The sequence below is a fragment of the Amblyomma mixtum genome, chromosome 5 (genome assembly GCF_055824585.1).
Source record: "Amblyomma mixtum isolate Tamu chromosome 5, ASM5582458v1, whole genome shotgun sequence".
In the NCBI taxonomy this organism is placed as follows: domain Eukaryota; kingdom Metazoa; phylum Arthropoda; class Arachnida; order Ixodida; family Ixodidae; genus Amblyomma; species Amblyomma mixtum.
In genome coordinates, this window is record NC_143016.1 from 164,079,032 (window position 1) to 164,106,370 (window position 27,339).

The 27,339-nt window shown below is 48.2% G+C and overlaps 2 protein-coding genes, 1 long non-coding RNA gene and 7 other non-coding genes across 10 annotated transcripts; 1 reads left to right on the top strand and 9 right to left on the bottom strand.

Annotated features, from left to right (window-relative positions):
- Positions 1-932: 932 nt before the first annotated feature.
- LOC149344430 (uncharacterized) lies at positions 933-1,924 on the top strand. The gene is made up of 2 exons (XR_016282766.1): positions 933-1,160; positions 1,778-1,924. It is a non-coding gene; the product is annotated as an uncharacterized LOC149344430 (long non-coding RNA).
- Positions 1,925-8,173: 6,249 nt separating this feature from the next.
- TRNAS-AGA (transfer RNA serine (anticodon AGA)) lies at positions 8,174-8,255 on the bottom strand. Its single transcript has one exon. It is a non-coding gene; the product is annotated as a tRNA-Ser (tRNA).
- A 3,732-nt stretch (positions 8,256-11,987) lies between these two features.
- On the bottom strand, positions 11,988-13,254 carry LOC149344432 (uncharacterized). Its single transcript, XM_089542624.1, has one exon. It carries the CDS (start codon positions 13,252-13,254, stop codon positions 12,004-12,006), a length of 1,251 nt encoding a protein of 416 aa, XP_089398750.1. The 3' UTR covers positions 11,988-12,003.
- A 133-nt stretch (positions 13,255-13,387) lies between these two features.
- On the bottom strand, positions 13,388-13,469 carry TRNAS-AGA (transfer RNA serine (anticodon AGA)). Its single transcript has one exon. It is a non-coding gene; the product is annotated as a tRNA-Ser (tRNA).
- A 76-nt stretch (positions 13,470-13,545) lies between these two features.
- Positions 13,546-13,627, bottom strand: TRNAS-AGA (transfer RNA serine (anticodon AGA)). The gene has a single exon. It is a non-coding gene; the product is annotated as a tRNA-Ser (tRNA).
- Positions 13,628-13,703: 76 nt separating this feature from the next.
- TRNAS-AGA (transfer RNA serine (anticodon AGA)) lies at positions 13,704-13,785 on the bottom strand. The gene has a single exon. It is a non-coding gene; the product is annotated as a tRNA-Ser (tRNA).
- A 3,828-nt stretch (positions 13,786-17,613) lies between these two features.
- On the bottom strand, positions 17,614-18,795 carry LOC149344436 (uncharacterized). The gene has a single exon (XM_089547231.1). It carries the CDS (start codon positions 18,793-18,795, stop codon positions 17,614-17,616), a length of 1,182 nt encoding a protein of 393 aa, XP_089403357.1.
- A 126-nt stretch (positions 18,796-18,921) lies between these two features.
- On the bottom strand, positions 18,922-19,003 carry TRNAS-AGA (transfer RNA serine (anticodon AGA)). The gene has a single exon. It is a non-coding gene; the product is annotated as a tRNA-Ser (tRNA).
- Positions 19,004-19,079: 76 nt separating this feature from the next.
- TRNAS-AGA (transfer RNA serine (anticodon AGA)) lies at positions 19,080-19,161 on the bottom strand. The gene has a single exon. It is a non-coding gene; the product is annotated as a tRNA-Ser (tRNA).
- A 4,794-nt stretch (positions 19,162-23,955) lies between these two features.
- Positions 23,956-24,037, bottom strand: TRNAS-AGA (transfer RNA serine (anticodon AGA)). The gene has a single exon. It is a non-coding gene; the product is annotated as a tRNA-Ser (tRNA).
- Positions 24,038-27,339: the final 3,302 nt, after the last annotated feature.

A 27,339-nucleotide genomic window follows, 5' to 3' on the forward strand; every position in this document is an offset into this window, starting at 1 on the left:
CAGATCAAGCTGCATCATCGCAACGCGCTCGCCAAAAGCGTCACAACACTCGAGGACCGTTCGCGCGACGTGCACGTTTGTTGCAATGCTTCGGCCTTTGATGCCTCAAGTCTGATGCGGCCCTACCAACTTTGTTATAACGCGCTGAAGTCGTGTCGCTAAAACCTTCATAAATATTTTGTAGTCTACATTGACAAGGGTTATCGGGCGATAAGACCCTGGCAAGAGACGTTTTCCTTCATCGTCACTCTTTGGTATCAGCACGACCCCAAGCAACCACCGATATCCTTCGGACGGCCGACAGACCCAAGCAACCACAGATATCCGTCGGACGTACGAGCTAGATCCGAACGTCCTTTGCCGAGATCGGACGTCCATCGGACGTACGAACGCAATCCGATTTCGGATATCCGTATTCGTACATACGCCGGACGTACGGACAGTGTCCACTTTTGTATATCCGCATGAGAGACGAGGTGTACGTCCGAAGGATGTAAGGCTGAGTATTTTCCCAGGCCATGAGTATGGACGTTTTTTATTTCACAGAAAATTCGCGTCTTTCGTGTATGTATACTGTTTTATTTACATCAGTTGGAGGGTTTGACGCGAAGATGTTTGTAAATTGGTGCGATTCCACTCCTACCTGCAGTGCAAGAGCCGCCAACGAGCTAAATTTATCTAAGACGAGAAGCAGGTGCTACAGAATTTTGCAAGAACTAATGACTAGTTTTATATTTATAAAACTTCTGCAAATTAGTGGAGTTGTGCGACATGTCCACCGTTTTGCTAGCTAAACTTGCCATTGAAACCATTCGTAAGTATCAACTCCCGTGCATTCTGCTATCACCATCATCATAGATGTCAGTTCGCGGTCAGTCCAATCCAATCCATCAGTACGGTTCCGTAGCGCTACAGTATATTCTAGGCACTATAGTAGCGCTGCGCTGTTGTTGATTTGCTGCGTAGTGCTGTCGCGCAGAGCTTTATAGCTCTGTTATTATAATGTGTGGCTTTGTTCGGTCTGTAGACGAAAGTAGCATGTAACTTAAGCAATTCGAAAGATACGGGAAGCGCCTGAAGCTCTTGTGGAACACCGGAATCCCGTACTGCGTCGACCTTGGTTTAAAGAAGGCTTAGTGCACATGGGATTGCCTACGAAGGTATGTATCCAGTACACTTCTTGGAACTTGCTCCTAGGACAATGCATGCTCATATAACATTCGTTCACAGGACAGTGGGAGCAGTAAGCGCGAGGAGGTGGTTTCCACAAGTGTGTGCTGTTCTCGCACTTTCGGGAGCCTACATCACACAGCTGCGGGAGCCCTCAACTCGCGCGGCTAATTCCCACTCCTCTTCTAAGTTGCGGGACGGAGTATTTTAGCATCTTGTTAATTTTTAGGGCATCGCTAGGTTCACTGTGCCTATATAAAGAGTGACAACGCGCGAAAAGCAGACCATAGGAAGCACGTGTAGTTCGCAGTGGCTCGCAACGGAAGCTTTGCGGCTTTCTGTGCACAGTCGCGTACAGTGCTGCGCAGGTTAGTGCCTTAAGGCCCATGAGAATAAATAAAGAACAGATACATTGTCAAATATGGTGTGGAAAAGTGAGAGCTGTTATTGCCTTATACTTATTGAGGTGTTTGTTAAAGTGCATTGTCTTTTATACTTGCAGCATTAAACACTTCTATTAATTGATTCCAATATGTTTTTACTTGGGCTGCTGCATTGTGCCATTTATTTCACATGACTGATGTTTGCCGCGTTCTTTTTATTTCAGAAATCCTGTGAGTGGGAAGATTACGGATGTGTGTCCCAAGCTTGCCACATTTGAAGAGTCACATTTAAGAAATTTTCCGAATATAACCCATTGCTCTGCTGATGTATCATCAACCACAATAAAATATGCGTGCTATGCATCAAATTGTTTTTGGTTTTATTGCATCGCGCGGAGTGAAAAAAGCACGCATGCACCATATATGCGAATATTCGAGGAAGATCCGTCAATGGACGTACTCAACTGGACGTCCGTCGGCGGGCGAACCATATACCTTTGGCCACCTTTCGGACGGCCGACGGACGTCTACCGGCTGTTTGCGGATATTCAGCGGACGTACAGAACATCCGAAACAGACCTCTGTAGGCCGTGGGAAGGATATCGGTGGTTGCTTGGGGAGGTCTGTTTCGGATGTTCTGTACGTCCGCTGAACATCCGCAAACAGCCGGTAGACGTCCGTCGGCCGTCCGAAAGGTGGCCAAAGGTATACGGTTCGCCGGCCGACGGACGTCCAGTTGACCAGTTGAGTACGTCCATTGGCGGATCTTTCTCGAATATTCGCATATATGGTGCATGCCTGCTTTTTTCACTCCGCGCGATGCAATAAAACAAAAAAACAGTTTGATGCATAGCAGGCATATTTTATTGTGGTTGATGATACATCAGCACAGCAATGGGTTATATTCGGAAAATTTCGTAAATGTGACTCTTCAAATGTGGCAAGCTTGGGACACACATCCGTAATCTTCCCACCCACAGTATTTCTGAAATAAAAAGAACGCGGCAAACATCAGTCATGTAAAACAAATGGCACAATGCAGCAACCCAAGTAAAAACATTGGAACCAATTAATAGAAGTGTTTAATGCTGCAAGTATAACAGACAATGCACTTAGGGAAAGGCATCCCTGCCTTTCCCTCTCTCTCTCTCTCAATAAGTATAAGGCAATAACTGCTCTCACTTTCCACACCATATTTGACAATGTATATGTTCTTTATTTATTCTTATGGGCCTTAGCGCACTAACCTGCGCAGCACTGTACGCGACTGTGCACAGAAAGCCGCAAAGCTTCCGTTGCGAACCACTGCGAACTACACGTGCTTCCTATGGTCTGCCTTTCGCGCGTTGTCACTCTTTATATAGGCACAGAGAACCTAGCGATGCCTTAAATATTAACAAGATGCGAAAATACTCCGTCCCGCAACTTTGAAGAGGAGTGGGAATTAGCCGCGCGAGTCGAGGGCTCCCGAAAGTGTGAGAACAGCACACACTTGTGGAAGCCATCTCCTCGCGCTTACTGCTCCCACTGTCCTGTGAACGAATTTTATATGAGCATGCATGCTGCATTGTCCTAGAAGCAAGTTCCAAGAAGTGTACTGGATACATACCTTCGTAGGCAATCACATGTGCACTAAGCCTTCTTTAAACCAAGGTCGACGCAGTACGGGATTCCGGTGTTCCAGAAGAGCTTCAGGAGCTTCCCGTATCTTTCGAATTGCTTAGTTACATACTGCTTTCGTCCACAGACCGAACAAAGCCACACATTATAATAACAGAGCTATAAAGCTCTGCGCTACAACACTACGCGACAAATCAAAACAGCGCTACGGAGCCGTACTGATGGATTGGATTGGACTGACCGCGAACTGACATCTATGATGATGGTGATAGCAGAATGCACGGGAGTTTTGATGATACTTACGAGTGGTTTCAATGGCAAGTTTTGCTAGCAAAACGGTGGACATGTCGCACAACTCCACTAATTTGGAGAAGTTTTATAAATATAAAACTAGTTATTGAGTTCTTGCAAAATTCTGCAACACCTGCTTCTCTTCGATAAAAGCTCGTTGGCGGCTCTTGCACTGCAGGAAGGAGTGGAATCGCACCAATTTACAAACATCTTCGCGTCAAGCCCTCCAACTGATGCAAATAAAACAGTATACATACACGAAAGACGCGAATTTTCTGTGAAATAAAAAACGTCCATACTCATGGCCTGGGAAAATACTCGGCCTTACATCCTTCGGACGTACACCTCGTCTCTCATGCGGATGTACAAAAGTGGACACTGTCCGTACGTCCGGCGTATGTACGAATACGGACATCCGAAATCGGATTGTGTTCGTACGTCCGATGGACGTCCGATCTCGGCAAAGGACGTTCGGATCTAGCTCGTACGTCCGACGGATATCTGTGGTTGCTTGGGGTGTGACGTTGTGAATGATAAAGGAACTCGCTTTTTGTCGCATGCCTCAGTGATGACATTGTGCAAAATCTGAGCAACAGAAAAGTTGAAAGCTTTATAAAAGGCAGCTCCTAGGCCGTCAGGCCCGGGTGCTTTACCAAGGGACAGGTCATCTATTGCGCGTTCTATTTCACTGACGGTTATCGGTTCTTCCAGTTGCGTCTGTAATTCTTCGTCCAGCTGTGGCATAAAGGAAAGAAATTCTTTCTGGAAGCTGTCTTTCGTATCACGTGGGTGACCTATCAAGTTCCGAAAATGCTCAGCCATCACTGTCTTGATAACCTTTTGGTCAGTCGTGATCTCGTTTCTGATGGCAAGCTGCCGGATTTATTTCCGACATGCGTATCTTTTTTCGTCGGATAGTGCGCGCTTTGTTGGCGTTTCTCCCGCCCACAGCTTCTCGGATCTTGCTCGTACAATTGCCGCTTTGTATCTTTTTGTGTCTATAGTTTCGAGCTGTGTTTTCACCCGCCTTATTTGTTCAGTACATTTACCGGGCTGAATGTTTCCCATGCTTATCAGGAATTCTAGTTCATGGCGAAGTTTTGTTTCGTTTTGTTTCTGGTTGAACTTAATAATGCTGCTTCTTTCGATGGCTATTATTTTAACTCTCTGTTTAAACTCTTCCCATTCAACTCCGAACTGGTTTGGCTCCAGTGTGAGCAACTTCTCTAATTCTTCCGTTACTGCGCTAACAAATGCATCATCTTCCAAAAGCTTCACGTTAAACTTCCAGAGGTTCCAGTTGAAGCGACTTTTGTTTTGCCTTCTTCCAAACGTTGCAGTTACCAAGCAGTGGTCACTGAACTGGACTGGTTGCACTTCATATGCTGCACATGAAGAAACCAGTTCGGGTGATGCGTATAATCTGTCTAATCTCGCGTGGCTGTCACGCTGAAAATGGGTGTACTGAGGACGTGTACCATTCGTCAATACGCTACCAATGTCTTCTAAATCATAATCATGCACCAGGGCACTTAATACTTCTGCGCTCTTGTCCCGAACTCGTGTGCGTTTAGCGCGATCATCCATTGTACATACGCAATTAAACTCGCCTAACAATATCAACACTTTGTGACAGTTAAGGTAGGCTTCAACACGTTCAAAGATCGACGCTCGGTCTCAACGTTGGGTGCATAGACACAAATGACACGGAAAGATAAATCATAAACAGCAAAATCAACAACTAAAAGGCGACCACTTTGGCATGACAACACTGACTGTACACAGATCCCCAAGTTATTACAGATGAAAAGAGCGCAACCACGTGATCCACCATTCGCATGACAAACGCATACATCGAAATGCGTACGGAAATTGGGCACCATTCGGTCGGTCAGTTCTTGGCTTTCGATTTTCGTCTCTTGTACGGCAACTAAGTGTAATTCTTTATCAAGAAGGCGGCTTAGCTGACACTGTCGCCTTCTTGCACCCAGCCCCCGGACATTTAACGTTGCTACGCGTAGCATTTCCCCGAGATTAAGAGCCATGATAACACAATGGAATGGTGCCCATCCCCGGAAAGAATTCTCGCTATCCAGGTCTGTGTGCCCATATACACACCGCAAGTCTGCCAACAAAATATACACTGGGGCCTGCAGGAAGAACAATTGGTGCCAACAGCACCTTGCCTCGACACGAAAAGAAAACGGCACATCGACACAGCCATAGAGCTTAGAAATCCCCCCGTTCCCATTATGACGAAGGCAACACAAAGCTACGGAGGCGGTTAACCCGCCTGCCGAGAGTCGACCGGAATGTTCGGTCGCGGCTTGAACGACGCCCGCCTACCTGGCGTTTTCTGCGGCGGATCGTCCCCGCCGCTTTCGTCCCGCTGCTGCAGCATGCTGGTGGTGTCTTCATACGTCCGCTTCCCGGCTGCGGGACTCGCTGATTCACGGGACGTGTCCATGTTCTCTGCCGCGGTGTGGTCGTCCCTCACGTGCGGTTCAGGCTGCTTTTTTCCCTCGCCTTTCGGCGTAGCCACGAGTCCTAGAGATGTAAAATTTCAGGAAAATTTGAATGGAGTGAAAAAAACCGTTTTTTTCAGGGTTTTTTTCATGAAAAATTGGAAATTTTGCAAAACATGACAAAAACAGATCTATTTGCAATAGCACAACAATCAATAATAATGCTCCGAAGTTCAGTCGAATATGCAGTTATAGACGTCATATTGTGAAACGAACGTCTGGTTCTATTGCACCGAGAAGATAAATAATGATTTGCACTTCATGCGAATATGGAGGTATAAATATCATATTTGTGGAACGAACTTCTTGTTCTATTGCACCAAGAAAGGGAGCATGAAAACTGATCTATAAGTCACTCCATATGGGACTCAGAATCACTGTCGCTGGATGTGGCACTACGCGCAGCAGCATGGATTGAAGCTGCGTCCACAGCTAGGTTCGACTGCACATACACAAGCTTTCGAACGCGTTCCCCTGAAATCCTGTTGCGAATCCTTGTATGGACATTCCCGAAACGTGTCCAGTTCGCAGCTGGCGGATGATGGTGGTATCTGCAGCAGTCGGCAAGCCAGACGAGTTAGCGACTGGTTGGGGTAAAGGCCTTGCCACCAGGTAGATAGGGTCACGTGCTTCGCTGAAGACCTCTGTCCTATACCAAATTCCTGCGAATGTTCTGTACTCTGCTATGTTGGAAATCAAGAAGCTAGGCTTGTATTTGGCTAAAACCGCTTACATGCACAGCAGCCTATGTTATTTATGCCGTGTGTGTAGCGCTGTAGAATTTGCAGCCGTTTTGTTCTACTTCAGCCGTGAGTTCAAGTATTAGTGTGTTTTTAAATCAAGCCTGGAACTTATATGTGACCTGGCCTTCAACCCGCGTACTCGTAGCACGAACGTTTTAAAGAGCACTACCTGGCACCGGCGATGACGACTGCCGTCGAATCGTTCAAAGATGCACGCTGTAATTGTTTTCAACGCAAAAACAAAAACCTAAACTAAAAGCAAGCAATCGTAGAACCTTGAAATTGCATTGTGAAATTTTCAATGTTTTTTTCCATTTTCCCTCGTCTGAAAAAAACGAAAAAAAAACGGTTTTTTTTTCCAAAATTGCAGTGTTTTTTTCAGGCCTTCACATCTCTAGCCACGACGTCCTGGGCAGGCGGTTGTTGCTGTTCCGCGGTGTTTGCCACAACGAGGTTTCTGCGTAGTTTGCAGTTGAGGCTGAGTTGCCGTTGGCAAATGCGCTGCTTGTCTGCCTCCCGCCGACGATAACTCCTCGACGCCCGCCTCATCCATTAGCAAGTCGGACGTATCCTCCTTGCTCCCCAGTCCGATGACGCTGGCATATGTCCGCTCGCACTGGCTGTCTTCGTGTCCGAAGCGCCGGCAGGCACCACACCGTGGGATGCGGCACTCGCGGCGAATATGACCCGTGCCGCGACAGCGAAGGCAGAGCGGAGCCCTGCCCGGCACAACCACGAGGGCCAGCTCACCTGCAACACTTAGCTGATGGGGCACATCGTCGATTTGTACTCCAGCATTCAGCTTCAGTGTCACGAGCCTGGTGGTAGAGTCCTTGTCGGTCACTCCTTGGACCCGCCAACGCTCGCGGGCGACTTCAGTGACTTTGCCGAACGGGGCGAAGGCGACGCGTACGTCCTCATCCGGTATACTGTGGAGAAGCCAGTGCACCTTCATGCGGACGTCCCTGTTGGCCGGGTCGATGACGAGGCAGCGCTGCTTCTTCACTTGCAATTCACCAATGCTGGCTATCTTCTTCGCCGTTTCAGCGTCCTTGAACATGACAGCCCAAACATCGCCGGTACGCCCCCAAGGCGATACCCTCGGTGAGCACCGACTGTTGAGCGAGGGCGTCGCGGAAATCTTCTACCCGGTACGGGCGAGCACTTACGTCCGCGTGCAAAAAAACTATTTACAACGAACGGACCTGTAGGCAAACTGGGCAGAACAACCTGGTACTCACTATCAGTTGACATAAACCTGTTTCCGCGGCCAGACATGGCCGCTGTAGCCGCTCCAACGGAGCCCGTCATCACCGTTCCGTTCGTTTCGGCACCCGGAAGTGGAATCCACTCGGTCACGACTGCTGGATAGCGTGCACGCATTCAGCATGTTCTATTTAACAATCTAGGAAGGGTCAAAATAAATAAAAAGACCCTTTGCCGCAGTCGACAGGATTCGAACCTGTGCGAGGAGACCCCAATGGATTTCTAGTCCATCGCCTTAACCACTCGGCCACGACTGCTGGATAGCGTGCACGCATTGAGCATGTTCTATTTAACAATCTAGGAAGGTGCAAAATAAATAAAAAGACCCTTTGCCGCAGTCTACAGGATTCGAACCTGTGCGGGGAGACCCCAATGGATTTCTAGTCCATCGCCTTAACCACTCGGCCACGACTTTTTTTTTTTTCTTTATTTCCTGGCTTTGGAAAACAACACTGCACGAAAAAGAACAGACAAATCACAAAAGCAATAATACAAGACAATGAACACACTGAAAGTCATACTCAGCCAGCATCAGGCTGGCTTCGTCACATTAAAACTCCCGCAAGGACAACAAAGGCTCTACCCTTGAGAGCCACTCGGGAGGTTCCGCAGCCGCTTTTTGTATACCGACAAACCAGTCCATAGACTCTCGGAAATAAATTCGGGCAGGGCGCGCTTCCCTGTCACAGTGATAGCCTGCCATTCTGGAGCGCCATATACAGTGGAGACCCAGGAGCATAATTAAATCAAATGGAACCCCGTCGTCATTATCAATGCTTAAATATCGAATGCCATGCGAATCTAGGGGGAAATCTTTCTTCATAGTCCGTTACAAAACATCCCAAAAATAAACCCCTTCCCAACAATGTAAAAAAACATGGTCTACTGTTTCCGGCTGCTTACAGATTAAACAATGCGAACCCCAAGGTAAAAATAAATCATTTTCCTCAAAAAATTTCTTTACTGGCAACGTTCCGGTGTGTAATTTAAAGAAAAAGGTCTTAGCTCCTGGCGGCACCTGCATTTTCTTTACCCTCTTTAAGACGTCCGAGCCTGGGCCTCCACTGTATAAGACTCTATACAAAGGTTGTGGTAAAACAGTGTCACATAAATCGTGGTACAGCTTTTTCCGTTTTACACAGGACAAATATTCATTAGAAAAACGCACTGGAAGAAATCTAAGACTTGCGACGACCTCTCTGTAATAGCCGAAAATACCACACGTCACTTCTTCGGTGGAGACAACAAACTCCGGCAGTAGGCGCCGCAGCCTAACTTGGCAGACAGTGCGCAAGAAAGGGTCAGAAACGTCGCGGAAAAACAAAAACCGATTGACCACTTGCCGTAAAAAGAGGTGTCCAAGTCCCAAGCCGCCGTCTTTTACCCGACGGAATAAATTTGTTCTGCTGCAGCGTTCCCATTCTGCAGCCCAAACAAAGACAGCGAAAATCCTGTGGAGCTTCTGTATGTTTACACGCGAACAATGCAAAACTTGCATAACAAACCAAAGTTTACTGATAAAAAAAAGGTTACATACAGTAGCCCTGGCGAAAATCGATAAGTTGGCACCTTTCCACTTCTCCGCTTTCTCCCTTAGCGCTTTCGTCTGCTCTTGCCAATATTGCTCACTTTGGCGGTAACCATCAAGCTCGACACCTAAGTACTTGGTTGGGGTTTTCGCCCACGTCACATTTGCAAAGTGGTCAGGCTGCGATGGCCACCGTCCATGCCAGAACCCAAGGCACTTGGCCCAGTTCACCCCGCTTCCGGTAACCTGAGAGAACTCACGGACACATTTGACCGCCTCGGTTATACTCTCATGGTCAACCGTACAAAGTGCAACATCGTCCGCGTACGCCAGCAGCTTCACCTCGGCTGCTTGTAACTTAAACCCTTTTACGTTATCATTGTTCAATATTTTAATACACAATGTCTCAATATATATACAAAACAAAAGAGGGCTGAGAGGGCAGCCCTGTCGCACCGAACGCTGCACGCTAATGGGGGCCCCCAGACTCTTATTTACGATCAATCTCGTCGTGCAGTTTCGGTACGCCAGGGCCACGCCCTTGCGGATAACTGACCCAACATTCGCATGGTCCAAAATAGAAAACAAAATTTCGTGATCGACACAGTCAAAAGCTTTCTCAAGGTCGACCTGGAGAATGGCCACCCGACCATTCGAGTCATCACAACACTCAAGCACACTTCGCATCTTATGAATATTGGACATTATTGACCTCCCTTTTATCCCACACGTCTGGTGTGGCCCAACTATATCCTTAATCACCGTCTGCAACCTCCGAGCCAAAACCTTCATAAAAATTTTATGTTCAACGTTCGTAAGTGCTATGGGTCTGTAGGCTGTAACCAGTCGCAATTTATCTATTTGATCCGTTTTAGGAATGAGCACCGTATGGGATGACCCATATGACGGAGGCAGTGCGTTTACTGTGTAGGCTGCGTTAAATATCACGTTCAAAATAGGGGCAATTTCGTGCTGGAATTCTTTGTAAAAACGCGCGCTGAGCCCATCTGGTCCCGGCGATTTACCGGGGTTTAAACTGGCGATTGCATGCTCCACTTCGGCTTCACTGATAGCCATTTCTAATCTCTCTTTTACGTCATCACCGAGACGCGGCATCGCCGCCAGAAACTTATCTTTACACGTGATAGTGTCTACCACGTGGGAAGCGAAGAGCGCTTGGTAATGCTCGTTGAAAGCTGCTTTTATGTGGTCGTTGTCCGCCGACAAGACACCGCCCCATTCTATTTTGTCGATGTGGTTTCTTTCAGCGTTTGCCTTTTCCAACCCTAGCGCTCGTTTTGATGGCGTCTCCCCTGCAGCTATGTCTTCTGCCCTTGCCCTTACTAACGCTCCCCGATACCGTTCTTCTTCCATCAATTCTAGTTTTTGCTTTGTTTTCCTTACATCTTCAGTCCATTTCCCCGGCGCTAGAGATTCCTGTTGAAGCAGCCTATGGAGCAGCTTCTTTAACTCTGTCTCTTTCTGTTTTTCCTGAAACCGTATACAGGAAGCCCTCTCTATTGCTTTAATTTTTATAGTTTCTTTACACAGCTCCCATTGTTGCCATATGTGCATATTTTTACCGGCGCCTATTTTTGCAATTTCATCTTTTACTATGCTGGTATACAGTTCGTCCTGCAAGAGTTTATTATTGAATTTCCACATTTCCCACGAAAAAGAATTCCCTCTCTTTACCATCCCAAAACAACATTTAACTAAACAATGGTCTGAAAAAGATACTGGCACAACATCGTAACTATGACATTCAGGTAAGACATCGACGGATGCATAAATGCGGTCCAGCCGTGCATGGCTAGAACCCTGAAAGTGTGTGAGCTTTACTGCACGCGTTCCCACAAGACACTCTGCCACATCTTCCATGTTCCATTTCTCAACCATTAGCGATAGCACTTGTGTGCTGGCATCTCTAAAGGGTCGAGGGCTTGTCTTATCTCGCGCACTAAGAACACAATTAAAATCGCCCAGGACGATCAGCTGTCTGTCACTACGAAGGCGCTCTTCGATGCTATAAAAAAACTGCGCCCTTTCTTCTGCTTCATTAGGCGCGTACAGACAAATAATCCGCCACTCGACGTTATTCAATCGAAAGTCAAGGAAAACACACCGGCCCGACACACAAGAGAAATGAGCTTGCACTTCTAGCCCCGGCAACTTCTTTAGAAAAAGAACACAGCCAGCCGATGTGCCTACAGCGTGGCTGACTACAGCAAAAAACGAGGACGTGAAACGTTGCACCATGCTCCCGGTCTCTTCTTCGCCGTCTACTTTCGTCTCCTGCACAGCCAGTACATCTATGCCGTGCTCCGTTAAAAGCCGAAAGAGCTGGCCTTGCTTTCTCTTTCCTGCCAGACCTCTAACATTCAGGGAGGCGACTTTCAGCGGAGATGCAGGAGCCATTTCCACATAAGAAGAAGAGACCGAAAGCGTGGTGCTTACCTCTCGCGTCCAGCACATGGCTAGACGCCACCGCCGCCATCGCCGCCGGCGTCATCCTGAGCGTGCACCTGGCCCAGCTCGGGAGGCGCCTTGTCGCCGGCGCGCTTCTCGCTCGCAAGGTTAGGGCGCGGCCGAAAACTGGCCCGCCTTGCTTGAGGCGTCTTTGCTGGTGGTTCCTCTACGCTGGGCGCCGCCTCCTTGTCGCCGTCGGGGCTGGTGTCTCCATGGGGACGCTTCCCAGGCGTAGCCACAGTGGTCGCACGGCCACCGGTGTTCTGCCGATGACCCTCGGTAGGCTCCTTCGCTACAAAGTCCATGGGCACTGGTAGGCTTTTTGCATCCCCCGAAGTCGCCTCCTTTGACTGAGGCGAGTCTCCCGTTGGTGGCTGGAGTCCTGGTGCACTGGCAAGGGGGGCGTCGCCGCTTGAAGTCGCCGACGTGTCCAGCGACACAGGGAGGTTGCCCAACTCGTCGGTACCCCTCGCTGCGTCCTCAGCCTCCGCGACATCCATCAGCTCCGCGCTGTCTCCTTTACCTCCGAGCCCGGTCGCAGACGCGTAGGTACGGACGCAGTCCTCGTCCGCGTGTCCGTAGCGCCTGCACTTGGAGCACCTGGGAACCTTGCAGTCGCGACGAACGTCACCCGCGCCGTGGCAACGCAGGCACTGCATCGGCCGTCCGGGCACCACCACGAGAGCTAACTCACCGGCGACTCGAACCTGGTGGGGCAGGTCGTCCACCTTCATACCTGGCTTCAACTTGAGCAGCACTGTTCTCGTGGTGGATCCCTTCTCTTTCATTCCTTGAACGCGCCAACGCTCCCGCGTCACCTCGGTCACGTTTCCGAACGCCGCGAAAGCAGTCCGGATGTCCTCATCGGCGACGCCGTGCAGCATCCAATGCAGGCGCAGCTTTACCTGCTGATCCTCCGGGTCAAAAACAATGCACCGGCGTCCCTTTACCTCAAGCTCCTTCAAGGCGGCTAATTTCTTCGCGGCTTCTGGGCTGCTAAAGGTTACCGCCCACACGTGGTTTACCTGGTACGCCCCCAACGCCACGACGTCGAGGAGCGCACCAGTGTTGGCGAGGGCGTCCCTGAAGTCTTCGACCCTGTAAGGTCTCACACGCACATCTCCGTGCAAAAAAACTGTGTTTAGAACAACACGTCCGGTGGGCAGGGTAGGCAAAAAGATCTCATACTCCTTGTCTTCGGCGCTGAACCTGTTTCCGCGGCCACCGATGGCCGCCGTCGCCGCTCCGTGGGAGCTCATGATCCTGCGTCCGTACACGCCAGTGGCCGGAAGTAGAATGGACTCGGCCACGACTGCTGGATAGCGTGCACGCATTGAGCATGTTCTATTTAACAATCTAGGAAGGGTCAAAATAAATAAAAAGACCCTTTGCCGCAGTCGACAGGATTCGAACCTGTGCGGGGAGACCCCAATGGATTTCTAGTCCATCGCCTTAACCACTCGGCCACGACTGCTGGACAGCGTGCACGCATTGAGCATGTTCTATTTAACAATCTAGGAAGGGTCAAAATAAATAAAAAGACCCTTTGCCGCAGTCGACAGGATTCGAACCTGTGCGGGGAGACCCCAATGGATTTCTAGTCCATCGCCTTAACCACTCGGCCACGACTGCTGGATAGCGTGCACGCATTGAGCATGTTCTATTTAACAATCTAGGAAGGGTCAAAATAAATAAAAAGACCCTTTGCCGCAGTCGACAGGATTCGAACCTGTGCGGGGAGACCCCAATGGATTTCTAGTCCATCGCTTTAACCACTCGGCCACGACTGCTGGATTTTTTTTCTTTATTGCCGGAAAACAATACATGCGCGGGCATAAAAAGTCGCTAGCCAGACTTTGGCTAAGGCGACGGATTAAAACATTTTCATGCCGATCAGTTTGTCCATAACTGCCACCCACTCCGGTGGCTGAGGTTGACTGCATAGAACATCTCTCAGAGAGGCTACACATTCTATAAAGTTTTCTCTGACCGGTCGTACATTTGCGTCTGCGTGCCTAGCCGCCATCCTCGTTTTCGAGATGCTGTGGAGGCCCAGTAGGATAAACATGTGATATGGCACTTCGTCACTTTCTATTGGCAGAAACCGGATGCCGTAAGGAGTAATAGGTAGTTCTTTTTTTAAAGTTCTTTGCAAGATGTCCCAGTGGAAAACCGGGTCCCAGCAGTCGATAAACATATGCTCGATGGTCTCGGGTTTTTTGCACAGTGTGCAGTCGACGTTCCATGGTACGAAAATGCCTTTATCGTTTAGCCATGTTTTCACCGGTAGGGTACCAGAGTGTAGTTAGAAGAAAAAGGATTTGACGTTCGGTTTTACCGGCATCTTCTTAACTCGATTTAGCACATCTTTGCCTGGGCCTCCGCAGTAAAAGGATCGGTATAAGGGTACAGGTATAAAGATATCTAACAAATCCTTGTACAATTTTTTCCTGGGTACAGCAGCCAGATACTCTGTCGAAAAATGAGAGCTCAAAATGTGAAAGGCAGCCACGACTTCACGTAAAAAACCATTTACAGCACGATTCGTGACTGGGAAACTGGACACAACAAATTCCGGTAACACATTTCCTAAGCGCACCTGCAACATTGTGCGCAACAAAGGATCGGTTTGATCACGTAGAAACAAAAATCTTGAGACAACTTGTTTCAAAAACAAATTGGAAAGTCCAAGGCCACCCCTTTTGACAGGAAGGAACAGATTAGCTCGACTAGTTCGCTCCCAATTCGAGCTGCAAATAAAAACAGCAAACACTCTATGCAGCTTCTGCACGTTTGCTCGGGTGATGAGCAAGAACTGCAACAAATACCAAATTCTGGCTATTAAAAATACATTGCACACACTTGCACATGCGAAAACAGAAAGGTCACGTCCTTTCCATCCATCCGCTTTTTTCCTTGCACTCTGCGTTACCTCGCCCCACAACTCTGTACTGTTTTTATAGTGCTCTAAGGGTACCCCCAAATACTTCGCAGGGGAGGTCGTCCATTCCATGTTAGCAAACACTGCGGGTGTGCTCTCCCAATAACCGTGCCAAAATCTTAACTTCGCACCCGGTCTTTTTGCAATAGGCCCCTGCAACTTTCACAACTTCCTTAACGCTTTCTTGGTCCGCGCAAAAAACAGCAATATCATCAGCGTAAGCGAGCACTTTTACTTGCACCGACTGAAGAGTGAAACCGCAGATCCCATCATTGTGTAACAGCGATAACAGGAAAGGCTCAAGATAGATCGCAAAGAGCAGAGGCGAGAGCGGGCAGCCCTGCCTGACCGAGGAAAATACAGGCACAGGTTCAGTAAGCTGTTTGTTCACTATAATACGCGTAACACAGTTTTCGTACGCCATCTGTACACCTTGCAATGTTACAGAGCCGACGTTGGCATATTCTAGAACGGAGAAAAGAATATTGTTACGTGGCCCGAAGTCTATGTCGGCACAAGGACGACCGGAGCACAGGGTCCAGATCACAGCTAGCCCCGAGCGGCAAGCGCGCACACACCGGGCACTTCCTCTGCGTCGTCTTCACGGAGATTATCCGTTGCAATATCATGTGACACGCGATCGAAGGCCTTCGCCAGGTCAAGCTGCATCATGGCAACTCGTCCCACGAGCGCATCGCAACATTCAAGAACAGTTCTAGCAATATGCACATTCGTTCCAATGGTGCGACCTTTAATACCGCACGTTTGGTGCGGCCCTACTAGGCCCTTTATAACCTTTTGCAGTCTATTGGCAAGAACCTTCATAAACACTTTATAGTCAACGTTGGTAAGGCTTATCGGCCGATAAGCCCCAACGGACTGTAGTTTAGCCTGGTCTTCACTCTTGAGCACTAAAACCACGTGTGCTGTTTTAAATGACGGCGGCATTTTCTTTGTTTCATAAATTTCGGTGAAGACGCAGTGCAGAGCATGGGTGAGTTTGGATTTGAAACTCTTATAAAAATCACTGCCTAACCCATCAGGACCAGGAGATTTTCCGGCACTGAGCTCTTCGATTGCTCTTCCCACTTCGCTTACGCTGATTGGTACCTCCAGTCCTTGTTTTATTTCATCTCCAAGCTTTGGCATATGAGACAAGAACGTATCTGTAAAGCCCTCTTCTTCAAGCTGACGGCGCCCAAACAATTCCCTATACTGCTCAACAAAAGCTAACTGAATCACCTTGCTATCATTCGTTACCTCGTTTCTGTACCTGTTTTGTTTTATTTCATTTTGAGTCACGTACTTCTTTTCATCACTAAGCGAGCGTTTAGTAGGCACTTGGTCAAGCCATAGACGTTCAGCACGCGCCCTTATCACGGCAGCTGTGTATTTGTTTTTTTTTTTCGATAATCTCAAGTTTATTTTTTGTTTCTCTTATCTCTTTCTTATATCTTCCCGGCTGGTAACTTTCCAGGCTTACGAGCAAGTCAAGTTGGCAATGTAGTTACTTTTCTTTCACACGTTTATCACGGCAAATAACGCTTGCTCTTTCAATCGCGTTCATTTTCACTTGCTGTTTGAAGTCTTCCCATCTAATTACCCAGTTTCCAGGCTCTGCTGATAGCAATGCTTTAATACATTCATTAACTTTACTACCCAAACGTTCATCCTCGAGTAGCTGTGCGTTAAACTTCCAAAGGTCCCACGAGAAACTAGATTTCTTTTCTTTTTTCCCCAGGCTCAACGTAACTAAGCTGTGGTCGGTAAAAGACATGTTTTTCACCTCGTAGCTGTTGCACAAAGGAACAAGATCAAGGGAAACATACGCTCTGTCCAATCTCGCGTGACGTTCACCCTGAAAATGAGTAAAATGCGATGCTACCGAAAGAACTTCAGCAACATCGTCTAAACCATTTTCGTGTACAAGCGCATTCAACGATTCCGCACTTTTGTCGCGGACAAGTCTTTTTGTAGTTCTGTCCTCTGCTTTACATACGCAGTTAAAGTCACCCAGAAGCACAATTAACCGCTCACAGCATACGTATTGTTCAAGACGCTCAAAAAATTCCTCGCGCTCGTTCTCTTTGTTAGGGGCATACACACATATGATCCTCCACAGTAAATTGCAATAAAGAAAATCAACTACAAGCAAACGGCCAGTTTGACACACAGTTAAATTCTGCTCGACAATCCCCATGGAATTCCTAATAAAGACAGCACAACCCCCCCATGTGCCGGACGAATGGCACCCACAAATATTGTAACGTGTCGTAAAAGGCTGCACCATACGGTCCGTCTGTTCCTGTCCTTCGACTTTGGTCTCCTGGACGGCTATTATGTCGAGGTCATTATCGAGGAACAACCGGCTTTGTTGGTACTGACGTTTTTTAGAAGCCAGTCCCCTGACATTAATTGTTGCAATGCGCAACGCTCCAACAGGTGTCGAAGCCATCTAGTTTAAGTACAGGAGCCGTATGGTGCGTACCTCAGGACACAAGGCGACGGCGGAAGGCGACTTGCCTAGTCCATGGTGCTCGATGGGTACAGTGCCGGTATTCCAACGTCTCTTGCACCTCTGCCTCATGCGTACGGACTGGAGACCCAGCCCATGCATTCCGTCACCAAAAAAGGCCATCTCGCGTCCACAGAAGCCACACACAACGCACTCACTCAACTAAGGCGGCGGTTTAGCCGCCGCTCGTTGATCGGCCGGTATACTCGGCCGCGGTTCCAGCGTCGCTCTCCTCACCCCAACAGTCTTCGGCGGTGGCTCGTCGCCCTCGCTCGCCTTAGGCTCTCCATTCGCACTGTGCTCGTGCGGTCGCTTTCCTCCCTGGTTGCTGGTTGACGCATCCGTCACCTCCATGCTTTCAGCATGTTGGGGAACGACGGGAACTGACGCCCCACTCCCCGAGAGGACTTCGCTCTTTGACGTCTTAACATCTGCAGGCGGCGCTTCCTGTTGCTGCAGCTTACTGCTGAGCGTCTCCGCGGTTGCGGATGTTCCGGGAGTCGACACAGCCGCGGATTTTTCCTTCTCCGCTCCGTCGCCTGCCTCTGCTGCAGCGTCTTCCGCATCAGCCTCGTCCATGACAAGCTCGGACGAGATGTCATTGTTGACTGGGACGGCAGCGCTCGCGTACGTACGTACACAGCTGCTATCCTCATGTCCGTAACGGCGACAGGCGCCGCACCTTGGAACTTTGCACTCTCGGCGAATGTGCCCAGTACCGTGGCAGCGCAGACACAGCGGAGCTCTGCCCGGTACAACCACGAGAGCCAGCTCACCGCCAACCCTGACTTCGTGAGGGAGGTCTTCCAGTTTCACGCCAGGATTCATTTTCAATGAAGCCAAGCGCGTCGTCGACCCCTTGCTGGCGACACCCTGGACGCGCCACCGTTCCTTGGTGACTTCGCTCACCTTGCCGTACGGGGCGAAGGCTACCCTCACGTCTTCGTCGGGCACGTTGTGCAGCAGCCAGTGTAGCTTGACGCGGACGTCTTGGTTTGCCGGGTCGATGACTAGACAGCGGCGGTCCTTCACTTTTACTTCCCGGGCAGCAAGAATTTTCTTCACCGCATCAGCACTAGTGAAGGTAATAGCCCACACATGGCTCATGCGATACGCCCCCAAGGCGATAACCTCGGGGAGCAGCATCAGCTGAGCCAGCGCATCCCTGAAATCTTCGACTCGATAGGGGCGGGCCCGCACGTCAGCGTGCAAAAAGACTGTGTTTAACACAACATTTCCTGTAGGAAGGGTAGGTAGAATCACCTGATATTCATCTTCCGAGGCAAAAATCCTATTTCCGCGGCCAGACATGGCCGCTGTAGCCGCTCCAACGGAGCCCGTCATCGCACGTCCGTCACGCTCGGTGGCCGGAAGCCGAACTCGGCCACGACTGCTGGATAGCGTGCACGCATTGAGCATGTTCTATTTAACAATCTAGGAAGGGGCAAAATAAATAAAAAGACCCTTTGCCGCATTCGACAGGATTCGAACCTGTGCGGGGAGACCCCAATGGATTTCTAGTCCATCGCCTTAACCACTCGGCCACGACTGCTGGATAGCGTGCACGCATTGATCATGTTCTATTTAACAATCTAGGAAGGGGCAAAATAAATAAAAAGACCCTTTGCCGCAGTCGACAGGATTCGAACCTGTGCGGGGAGACCCCAATGAATTTCTAGTCCATCGCCTTAACCACTCGGCCACGACTGCTTTTTTTTTTTCTTTATTGCATGAATGAATACATCAATAAAATATCGTAGTTGTCGTGCCCCTTGGCAGACAACCGTGTCTAATGGACTTTCATTAACACAAGTTGGTCCATCAGACTCAATACATCATCCGCGCAATCTTGTTGCTTCAAGACTTCTCTTAACTTATACACATGTTCTACAAAATAACCACATACCGATCGTGCATCCAAGTCACAATGTCTTACAGCCATTCTACTCCTCCAAATGCTGTGAAGGCCCAATAACATAATCTGGTCATACTGTGCAACATCACTTTCAGTGGTCAAGTACCGAATTCCGCGCGGTGTCAATGGCAAGTCCTTTTTTAGGGTTCTTTGCAAAACATCCCAGTAGAACACTGCATCCCAACAATCGAGGAACACATGTTCTACCGTCTCCGGTTTTCTACACAGGAGACAGTTCGAGCCCCAAGGAACAAAAAGGCCCTTTTCCTCTAGCCATGTTTTTACTGGTGGCGTTCCTGTGTGTAATTTAAAAAAGAATGTTTTGACGCCAGGTGCAACAGTCATCTTTTTAACTCGCCTGAGAACGTCTTTCCCAGGGCCTTCACAGTATAAGGTTCTGTACAGTGGCGCTGGAAACAACTGTTCAATAAGATCCTTGTATAAGCGCTTCGGCGTTACATTCGCTAAATACTCTAGCGAGAACCGCACTTGTAAAAACCTGAACGACCATACAACCTCTCGAAGGAAGCGAGACACTGTGTACCGCCGAGCATTGCACGAAGAGACAATGAATTCTGGAAGTGCACTGGATAACATGGTTTGTATGAATGTTCGCAGGAAGGGGTCATTTTGGTCACGCAGGAAACAAAACCTTAAAACAACCTGCCGTACATAGAGATGCATTAGAGACAGTCCCCCGACCTTTACTCTCCGGAAGAGATTATATCTGCGAATTCGTTCCCAATTAGACGCCCAAATGAAGACCGCAAAAACCCGATGAAACCTTTGGATATTGGTTCGTGCACAATATAATACTTGAAGTAAATACATGATCCTTGCCACAAGAAAGGTGTTACATACAGTTGCGCGCGCGAAAATAGAAAGATTACGGCCCATCCATCCCTTGGTCCGGTCCCGCATTTCTTCCGCTTTTTCATTCCAGTAATTGGTATTTTCCCCATATCTGTCCAGCGGGACTCCCAAATAAACTCCGGGAGTTGTAGCCCATCGGACCCCGCAGAACAATTCTGGTTCCAAGTCCATTGCCCATGCCAGAGTCCGAGACATTTATCGAGATTAACAGCGCTACCAGTTTGCCTGCAAAACCTTTCGGTTACTTGTAACGCTTCTACAATACTTTTGCGATCTTCACAAAAGAGGGCAACATCATCTGCATATGCCAGTATTCGCACCTCACACGCTCCCAACCTAAAACCTCGGATGTGCTCGCTCGCAGTTATCATCCTACAAAAAGGCTCCAAATAAATTGCAAAAAGTAGAGGGGACAGTGGACATCCTTGTCGAACAGATGCCCTCACATCAATTCTTTCAGATAATATTTTGTTTACCATAAGTCGTGTCGAGCAACATGCATAAGCCATTTTTACCCCATTGAGAACAACCGAGCCAATACCAATATGTTCCAACAAACAATAGATTATTTCATGAGACACCCGATCAAATGCTTTTTCAAAGTCAATTTGAACCATAGCCACTTTCTTATTTAAAGCATCGCAGCACTCGAGCACGCTGCGTGCTACATGAATATTTTTAAATATGCTTCTTGTTTTTATGCCACACGTTTGGTGAGGCCCTACAATATCCTTTATGACGTATTGCAATCGCTTAGCTAACACTTTCATCAGGATTTTATAATCAACGTTTGTTAACGTGATCGGTCTATAGCTTGTTACTTTTACCAGCTTGGCAGGGTCATCTGTCTTAGGAATTAAGACCGTATGAGCATTGCTAAACGAAGGTGGCAGCCTACCGACCTCAAAACACTCTTTGAAAAGCTTATGTAGCATAGCAGCAATGTCATATTTAAAGCTCTTATAAAAGGCAGCAGTCAAACCGTCAGGTCCCGGCGACTTTCCGGCATTCAATTCCTCAATTGCTGTCTCTATTTCCTTAATACTTATTTCGCTCTCTAGTTCTTCAGTTATCTCATTTCCTAATATTGGCATAAGTGGCAAAAAGTTTTCCCGAAACCCTTCTTCACTTGGTGCTTTGCGTGCAAACAGCTCACGGTACTGTTCCACGAATGCACTCGAAATTCCACTTTGTTCACTGAGGATTTGTCCTTTGTATTCGATAACTGATATCTCGTTTGACCGCGCGTATCGCTTTTCATCTGTGAGCGCGCGTTTTGTAGGCATTTCACCAGTAAGCCATTTTTCCGTGCGTGCTCTTATCGCTGCTCCTCTGTACTTCTGAGCATCTAAAGCTTCTAGCCTAACTTTGACGCCTTTTATATCATGCATGAACATGCCCGGCATTTTTTCCTCTTCGTGCCCTAAATTCGCCAAAAGCTCACGCAAATGCTTTTCTTCTTTTTTTTCCTCATATTTTCTTATGGTTGAACGCTCAATGGCATGCATTTTCAACTCCTGCTTAAAGCATTCCCAAGATTCAATACGTCCTGTTTTACTATTATTAAACATATCCATGCTTTCCTTAACTTTTCTTAAAAATATGTCGTCTTCTATAAGCCTTGAGTTTAGTTTCCACATATCCCAGTTCATTTTTGCTTTACGCTGCTTCCTTCCTCCCAAAGTTACCGTAACTAGGCAGTGGTCACTAAATGACACTTGCTTCACTTCATACTGCTCACAGGAAGGTGAAAACTCCGGCTACACATATATTCTGTCCAGTCGTGCGTGGCTACTACCTTGAAAATGCGTAAAATGCACGTGATTCTGACTCTTCGCCAGGCCTATTACATCCTCCAAGCTGCACTCGTTGAGGACACTCTTCAAGAAATCAACACTCGGGTCTTTTACGTCCTTTACATTTGAACGATCTTTAGGGTCCAAAACGCAATTGAAGTCTCCCAATAGTATGAACACTCGACTGCAATCAAAAAACGAGGCTAACTGTTCAAAAAAAACCGCGCCGTTCCTTTTGTATCGTGGGAGCATACAGGACAACAACCCTCAACGCGAATGTTTCATATGTGAAGTCACACACGATAAACCGCCCCCTTGCACAAGTTATTATTTGTTCCTCTACTATGCCTATGTTTTTCCTCAGGAAAAGACAGCATCCCGCCGACAAACCAGCCGCATGGCTTACACAAACATTGAAATGCGAACGAAAACCAAGCACCATGTTATCTGTTTGCTGCTCATCCTCAACTTTTGTTTCTTGAATAGCCGCGATATCTAGATCTAACTCCCCGAAGAGTCGGTTCAACTGCACTTGCTTACGCTTCGAGGCAAGCCCTCGTACGTTCAGAGTGCCAACTTTCAGCGGTTTCTTCAAATAAGCCATAGCGTGCACACAGCAAACAAACAACAGTGACTAAAACTCACTGCTTCGGTCTCTCGTCGCGAGTTAGCGACGAGGACCGCGACAAGGCTAACTTGCCTTTCTTGGCTCCCTCCCCTCTCCAATGCCTTTCTAGCCGACGCAGTTCTCGTTCCGTAGCCGGTGCCTTTTCGTAGTCACGAGGCCGCTTAATGGAAGCGACTGTCGCATCCATCGGCGCCTCGGAGTCGTGGTCACCTGAAGTGCTCTCCCTCGTTGGCTCTTCTGGCGCCGCAGCAGCCCCCGCCTTCTTGCCAGTCGTTTCTGCGAGGGGGTCACCTTGTGTCTTCTCGTCGCCAGCGGGCAGCTCCGGCTGCTGGGAAGCAGGGCCGTCGCTGAGTCCTGAAGGGGGCGGGGCTCCGGCGTTCTCCAGTTCCTCCTGGTCCATGAGCAGCTCGCTGCCGTCGTCTTGCGGAGGAGCAGTACCCGTGGCCACACGCGCGTACGTGCGGACGCATCCTTCCCGTTCGTGTCCGAAGGCGTGACACAAACTGCATCTTGGCGTGCGGCAGTCGCGTCGAATATGTCCCGTCCTTTTGCACCGTAGGCATATTGGTGGACGTCCAGGCACCACCACTTGTCCTCCGTAGAACTTGAGCATGTGGGGCAAATCATCGATAGAGAGCCCCTCCTTCAGAACCATACGCACCAGACGGGTGGTCGATTCGACGTCTTCGAAACCGGGACTGTTCCACTGCTCGCGGTTGACGTCTGTCACCTCTCCAAATTCTTCAAAAGCCTTCTGCACAGACTCGTTCGACACGTAGAAGGGCACCCAGTGCACCCTGAAGGCCAACTCACGTTTGTTGGGGTCTATGACCGCACAATAGCGTTTTTTCACTTCAAGTGCTCCTTCTTTCAGCAGTCTTTCCTTCGCTTCCGAAGTTTTCAGCTTCAACATCCACACATGCGACATTTGAAAGGCCCCAATGCCAGCCACGAAAGGTAGAACACCGGCAGTTTCCAAAGGCTCACGAAAATCCTGTATGCGATAAGGCCGCCCGGCAATATCGCAGTGAAGGAAAACCGCTGTCTTCATTGCGTCTCCCGAAGGCAGCGTAGGCAAAACTAAGCGATAGCCCACTGGTGGGCGTCGCTCACCGAAACCTCGGCCAGACATGACCGATAACGAAGCGCGCTCAGAGCTTCCCATCACACGACCGTCTCCCACGGAAGCCGGAAGTGGAATCTCGGCCACGACTGCTGGATAGCGTGCACGCATTGAGCATGTTCTATTTAACAATCTAGGAAGCGGCAAAATAAATAAAAAGACCCTTTGCCGCAGTCGACAGGATTCGAACCTGTGCGGGGAGACCCCAATGGATTTCTAGTCCATCGCCTTAACCACTCGGCCACGACTTTTTTTTTTCTTTATTGCCGGACTTCGACAGAGGTCAAACAAAGAACATTCACCAAAAACAATCATAAAATCTGGCACAATAGTAGCCTAAAACCCACTTCGGTTAGGCGTTGTCAGGTTAAAATTCTCTGAGATGCGTCAAAGGTTCTAACTTTGACAACCACTCAGGAACACATGATCTAGTTTGCAGTATCTCACAAAACTTGTGGATGTTTTCCCGGAAATACATTCGAGCCGGCCTCGCGTCCGGGTCACAGTGGTACCCCGCCGTTCGAGAGCGCCAAACACTATGAAGGCCCAAAAGCATGATAAGATCTTCTGGTAAGCCACCTTCGTTCTCTGTAGGCAGAAACCTGATTCCTTGAGGGTGCAACGGTAATTCTTTCTTTAAGGTCCTTTGCAGGACGTCCCAGAAATAAACTCCCTCCCAACAATGAAGAAAAACGTGATCTATGGTTTCTGGTTGCTTGCATATTAGACAAAGTGATCCCCATGGAAGAAAAAGCCCCTTAGCCTGTTGAAATGATTTGACACTCAAAGTGCCTGTGTGCAGCTTGAAAAAAAATGTTTTTATCCCTGACGGCAAATGCATATTTTTAACTCGTTTAAGGACATCGCTGCCTGGGCCTCCAGTGTATAAGGCTCTGTACATAGGTTCTGCGAAAACAGTTTCACGTAGCCTCTTGTACAACGTTTTCCTCTTAACATTGCTTAAAAATTCTAATGAAAAACGGGCGGTGAGAAATCGAACACTGAGGACAATCTCTCTGAAAAACCCTGAAGTTCGTCCAGTCATTTGTTGTGTTGAGACAACGCACTCCGGCAAAGCGCACCCGAGCCTTACTTGGCACATGGTGCGAAGAAAGGGATCTTTAATATCCCGGAAAAAAAAAGAACCTATTTACCACTTGGCGCAAAAACAAATGCCCGAATCCAAGTCCGCCTACTTTGACGCTCCGGAAGAGATTCGTCCGACTGCACCTCTCCCAACTTGAGGCCCAAATAAAAACTGCGAACACACGATGAAGCTTTTGCACATTCAACCGAGAACAGTGCAACACTTGCATTACATACCACAGCTTACTTATCAGAAAAAGATTGCAAACTGTGGCTCTCGAAAATATAGACAAATGGGCGCTTTTCCATGTTGCTGCCTTCTCTCGCGTTTCTTTCACTTGCTCTCGCCAATAAGGCTCAGAATCTTGATAAAATTCCAGCGGAACGCCCAGGTACTTAACAGGTGCTGTCACCCATGAGACATTGGCGAAAGTTTCTGGGGTTGATGGCCAATCTCCGTGCCAGAATCCAAGACACTTCTGCCAGTTCACCAAGCTTCCAGTAACTGCGCTAAAGCGTTTTGCAACGTCGACCGTATGAGTTATACTCCTCTGATCGGAACAAAACACAGCGACGTCGTCTGCGTACGCAAGCAACTTCACTTCCGCTGCCTGCACTCGGAAACCATGAATTGAATCGTTTTCAATAATTCTTATACACAGTGCTTCAATGTATATACAAAACAACAGGGGGCTGAGGGGGCAGCCTTGGCGCACCGAACGTTGTACGCTTATGGGGGCCCCCAGCTTCTTATTTACTATTAACCTTGTACTGCAGTTACGGTACGCCATGGCAACTACATCACTAATTACGGACCCGACATTAATATGGTCTAGAACACAAAACAAAAGTTCATGGGAAACACAATCAAACGCTTTCTCGAGGTCGAGCTGGAGGACTGCCACACGGTCATGCGTGGCATCACAGCACTCCAGCACGCACTTTGCTTTGTGGATGTTATTAACAATGGAACGCCCTTTTATCCCGCATGTTTGGTGTGAGCCAACTAATACCCGTATTACGGTTTGTAACCTGGCCACTAGAACCTTCATGTATATCTTATAATCCACATTTCTCAAAGCGATCGGCCTGTAAGAGGACACCTTTCTTAATTTTTCTACCTGCTCGGTTTTCGGAATAAGTACGGTGTGAGATGACGCATACGATGCGGGAAGTGAATCTAATTCATAAGCTTCCTTGAACACAGCGGTTAGTATTGGTGCTAACTCGTTCTTAAACGTTTTGTAAAACGCCGCGCTTAGCCCGTCAGGTCCCGGCGACTTTCCCGCGTTCAATTTATCTATGGCCAGTTCTACTTCGGCTTCACTAATCGCCCGCTCCAATCTTTGTTTGTCTTCGTCGGCTACACGAGGCATAGCCTCCAAAAATTCTTCTTTGAACCGTGCCACATCTACTCGATGCTGGGCAAAAAGCATTCGATAATGATCAAAAAAGGCTTGCGCGATACCATCGTTGTCATTCACCGTTTGGCCTCCCCTCTCAATTTTTGCTACATGATTTCGCCGTGCGCGCGCTCTTTCAATTCCCAGTGCTCGTTTTGTGGGCGTCTCACAAGTAGCAAATTCTTCGGCTCTCGCGCGTACAAGCGCCCCTCGATAGCGGTCTTCTTCGATCACTTCTATCTTTTGCTTGATTTTTTTGATATCGTCTAAGAACATACCCGGTGATTTGCACTCCTCAGCAAATAACTTGTCAAGCAGGGACTTTAATTGTGCTTCGTGTAACTTTTCTTGGTATTTTATACAGCTAGCTCTGTCGATGGCTTTTATTTTAATTTGTTGTTTGCAAATTCCCCATTACATCCCCCATACGTGTATGCCGAAGCGCGTTACTTTCTTTACTTCTTCTTTTACCATCTCAGTGAATGTTTCGTCCCGTAAAAGCTGGTTATTTAATTTCCATAAGTCCCACTGAAATACACTAGATCGTTTTTTAAATCCTATATTGCACTGCACCATGAAGTGATCTGAGAAAATCACGGGCACAACATCATAACTATGGCATCTTGGCACCAGATCTAAAGATACATACACTCTATCGAGACGAGCATGACTACTGCGTTGAAAATGCGTGAACATAACATTGCGCGTACCTTCCACACATTCAGCCACGTCCTCCAAGGCAAAAAGATCTGTTAATCGACACAAAACTTCGGTGCTTCCATCCCGGTGGGAACGTGTGCTGGTCTTATCAGCAGCATTCAAAACGCAGTTAAAATCAGCCAGTAGAACTACCTGTTTTTCAGTGCTTAGATATTGCTGGATACTTTCAAAAAACACAACTCGGTCCTCCAGTACATTGGGCGCATAAATGCAAATGAATCGCCATTCAACACTCGCGAAACGAAAGTCCACCACTGCACATCGACCCGATGGACATGAAAAATGCGCCTGCACCTCAAGACTCGGCAGTTTTTTAACAAAAATAATACATCCGGCCGATGTGC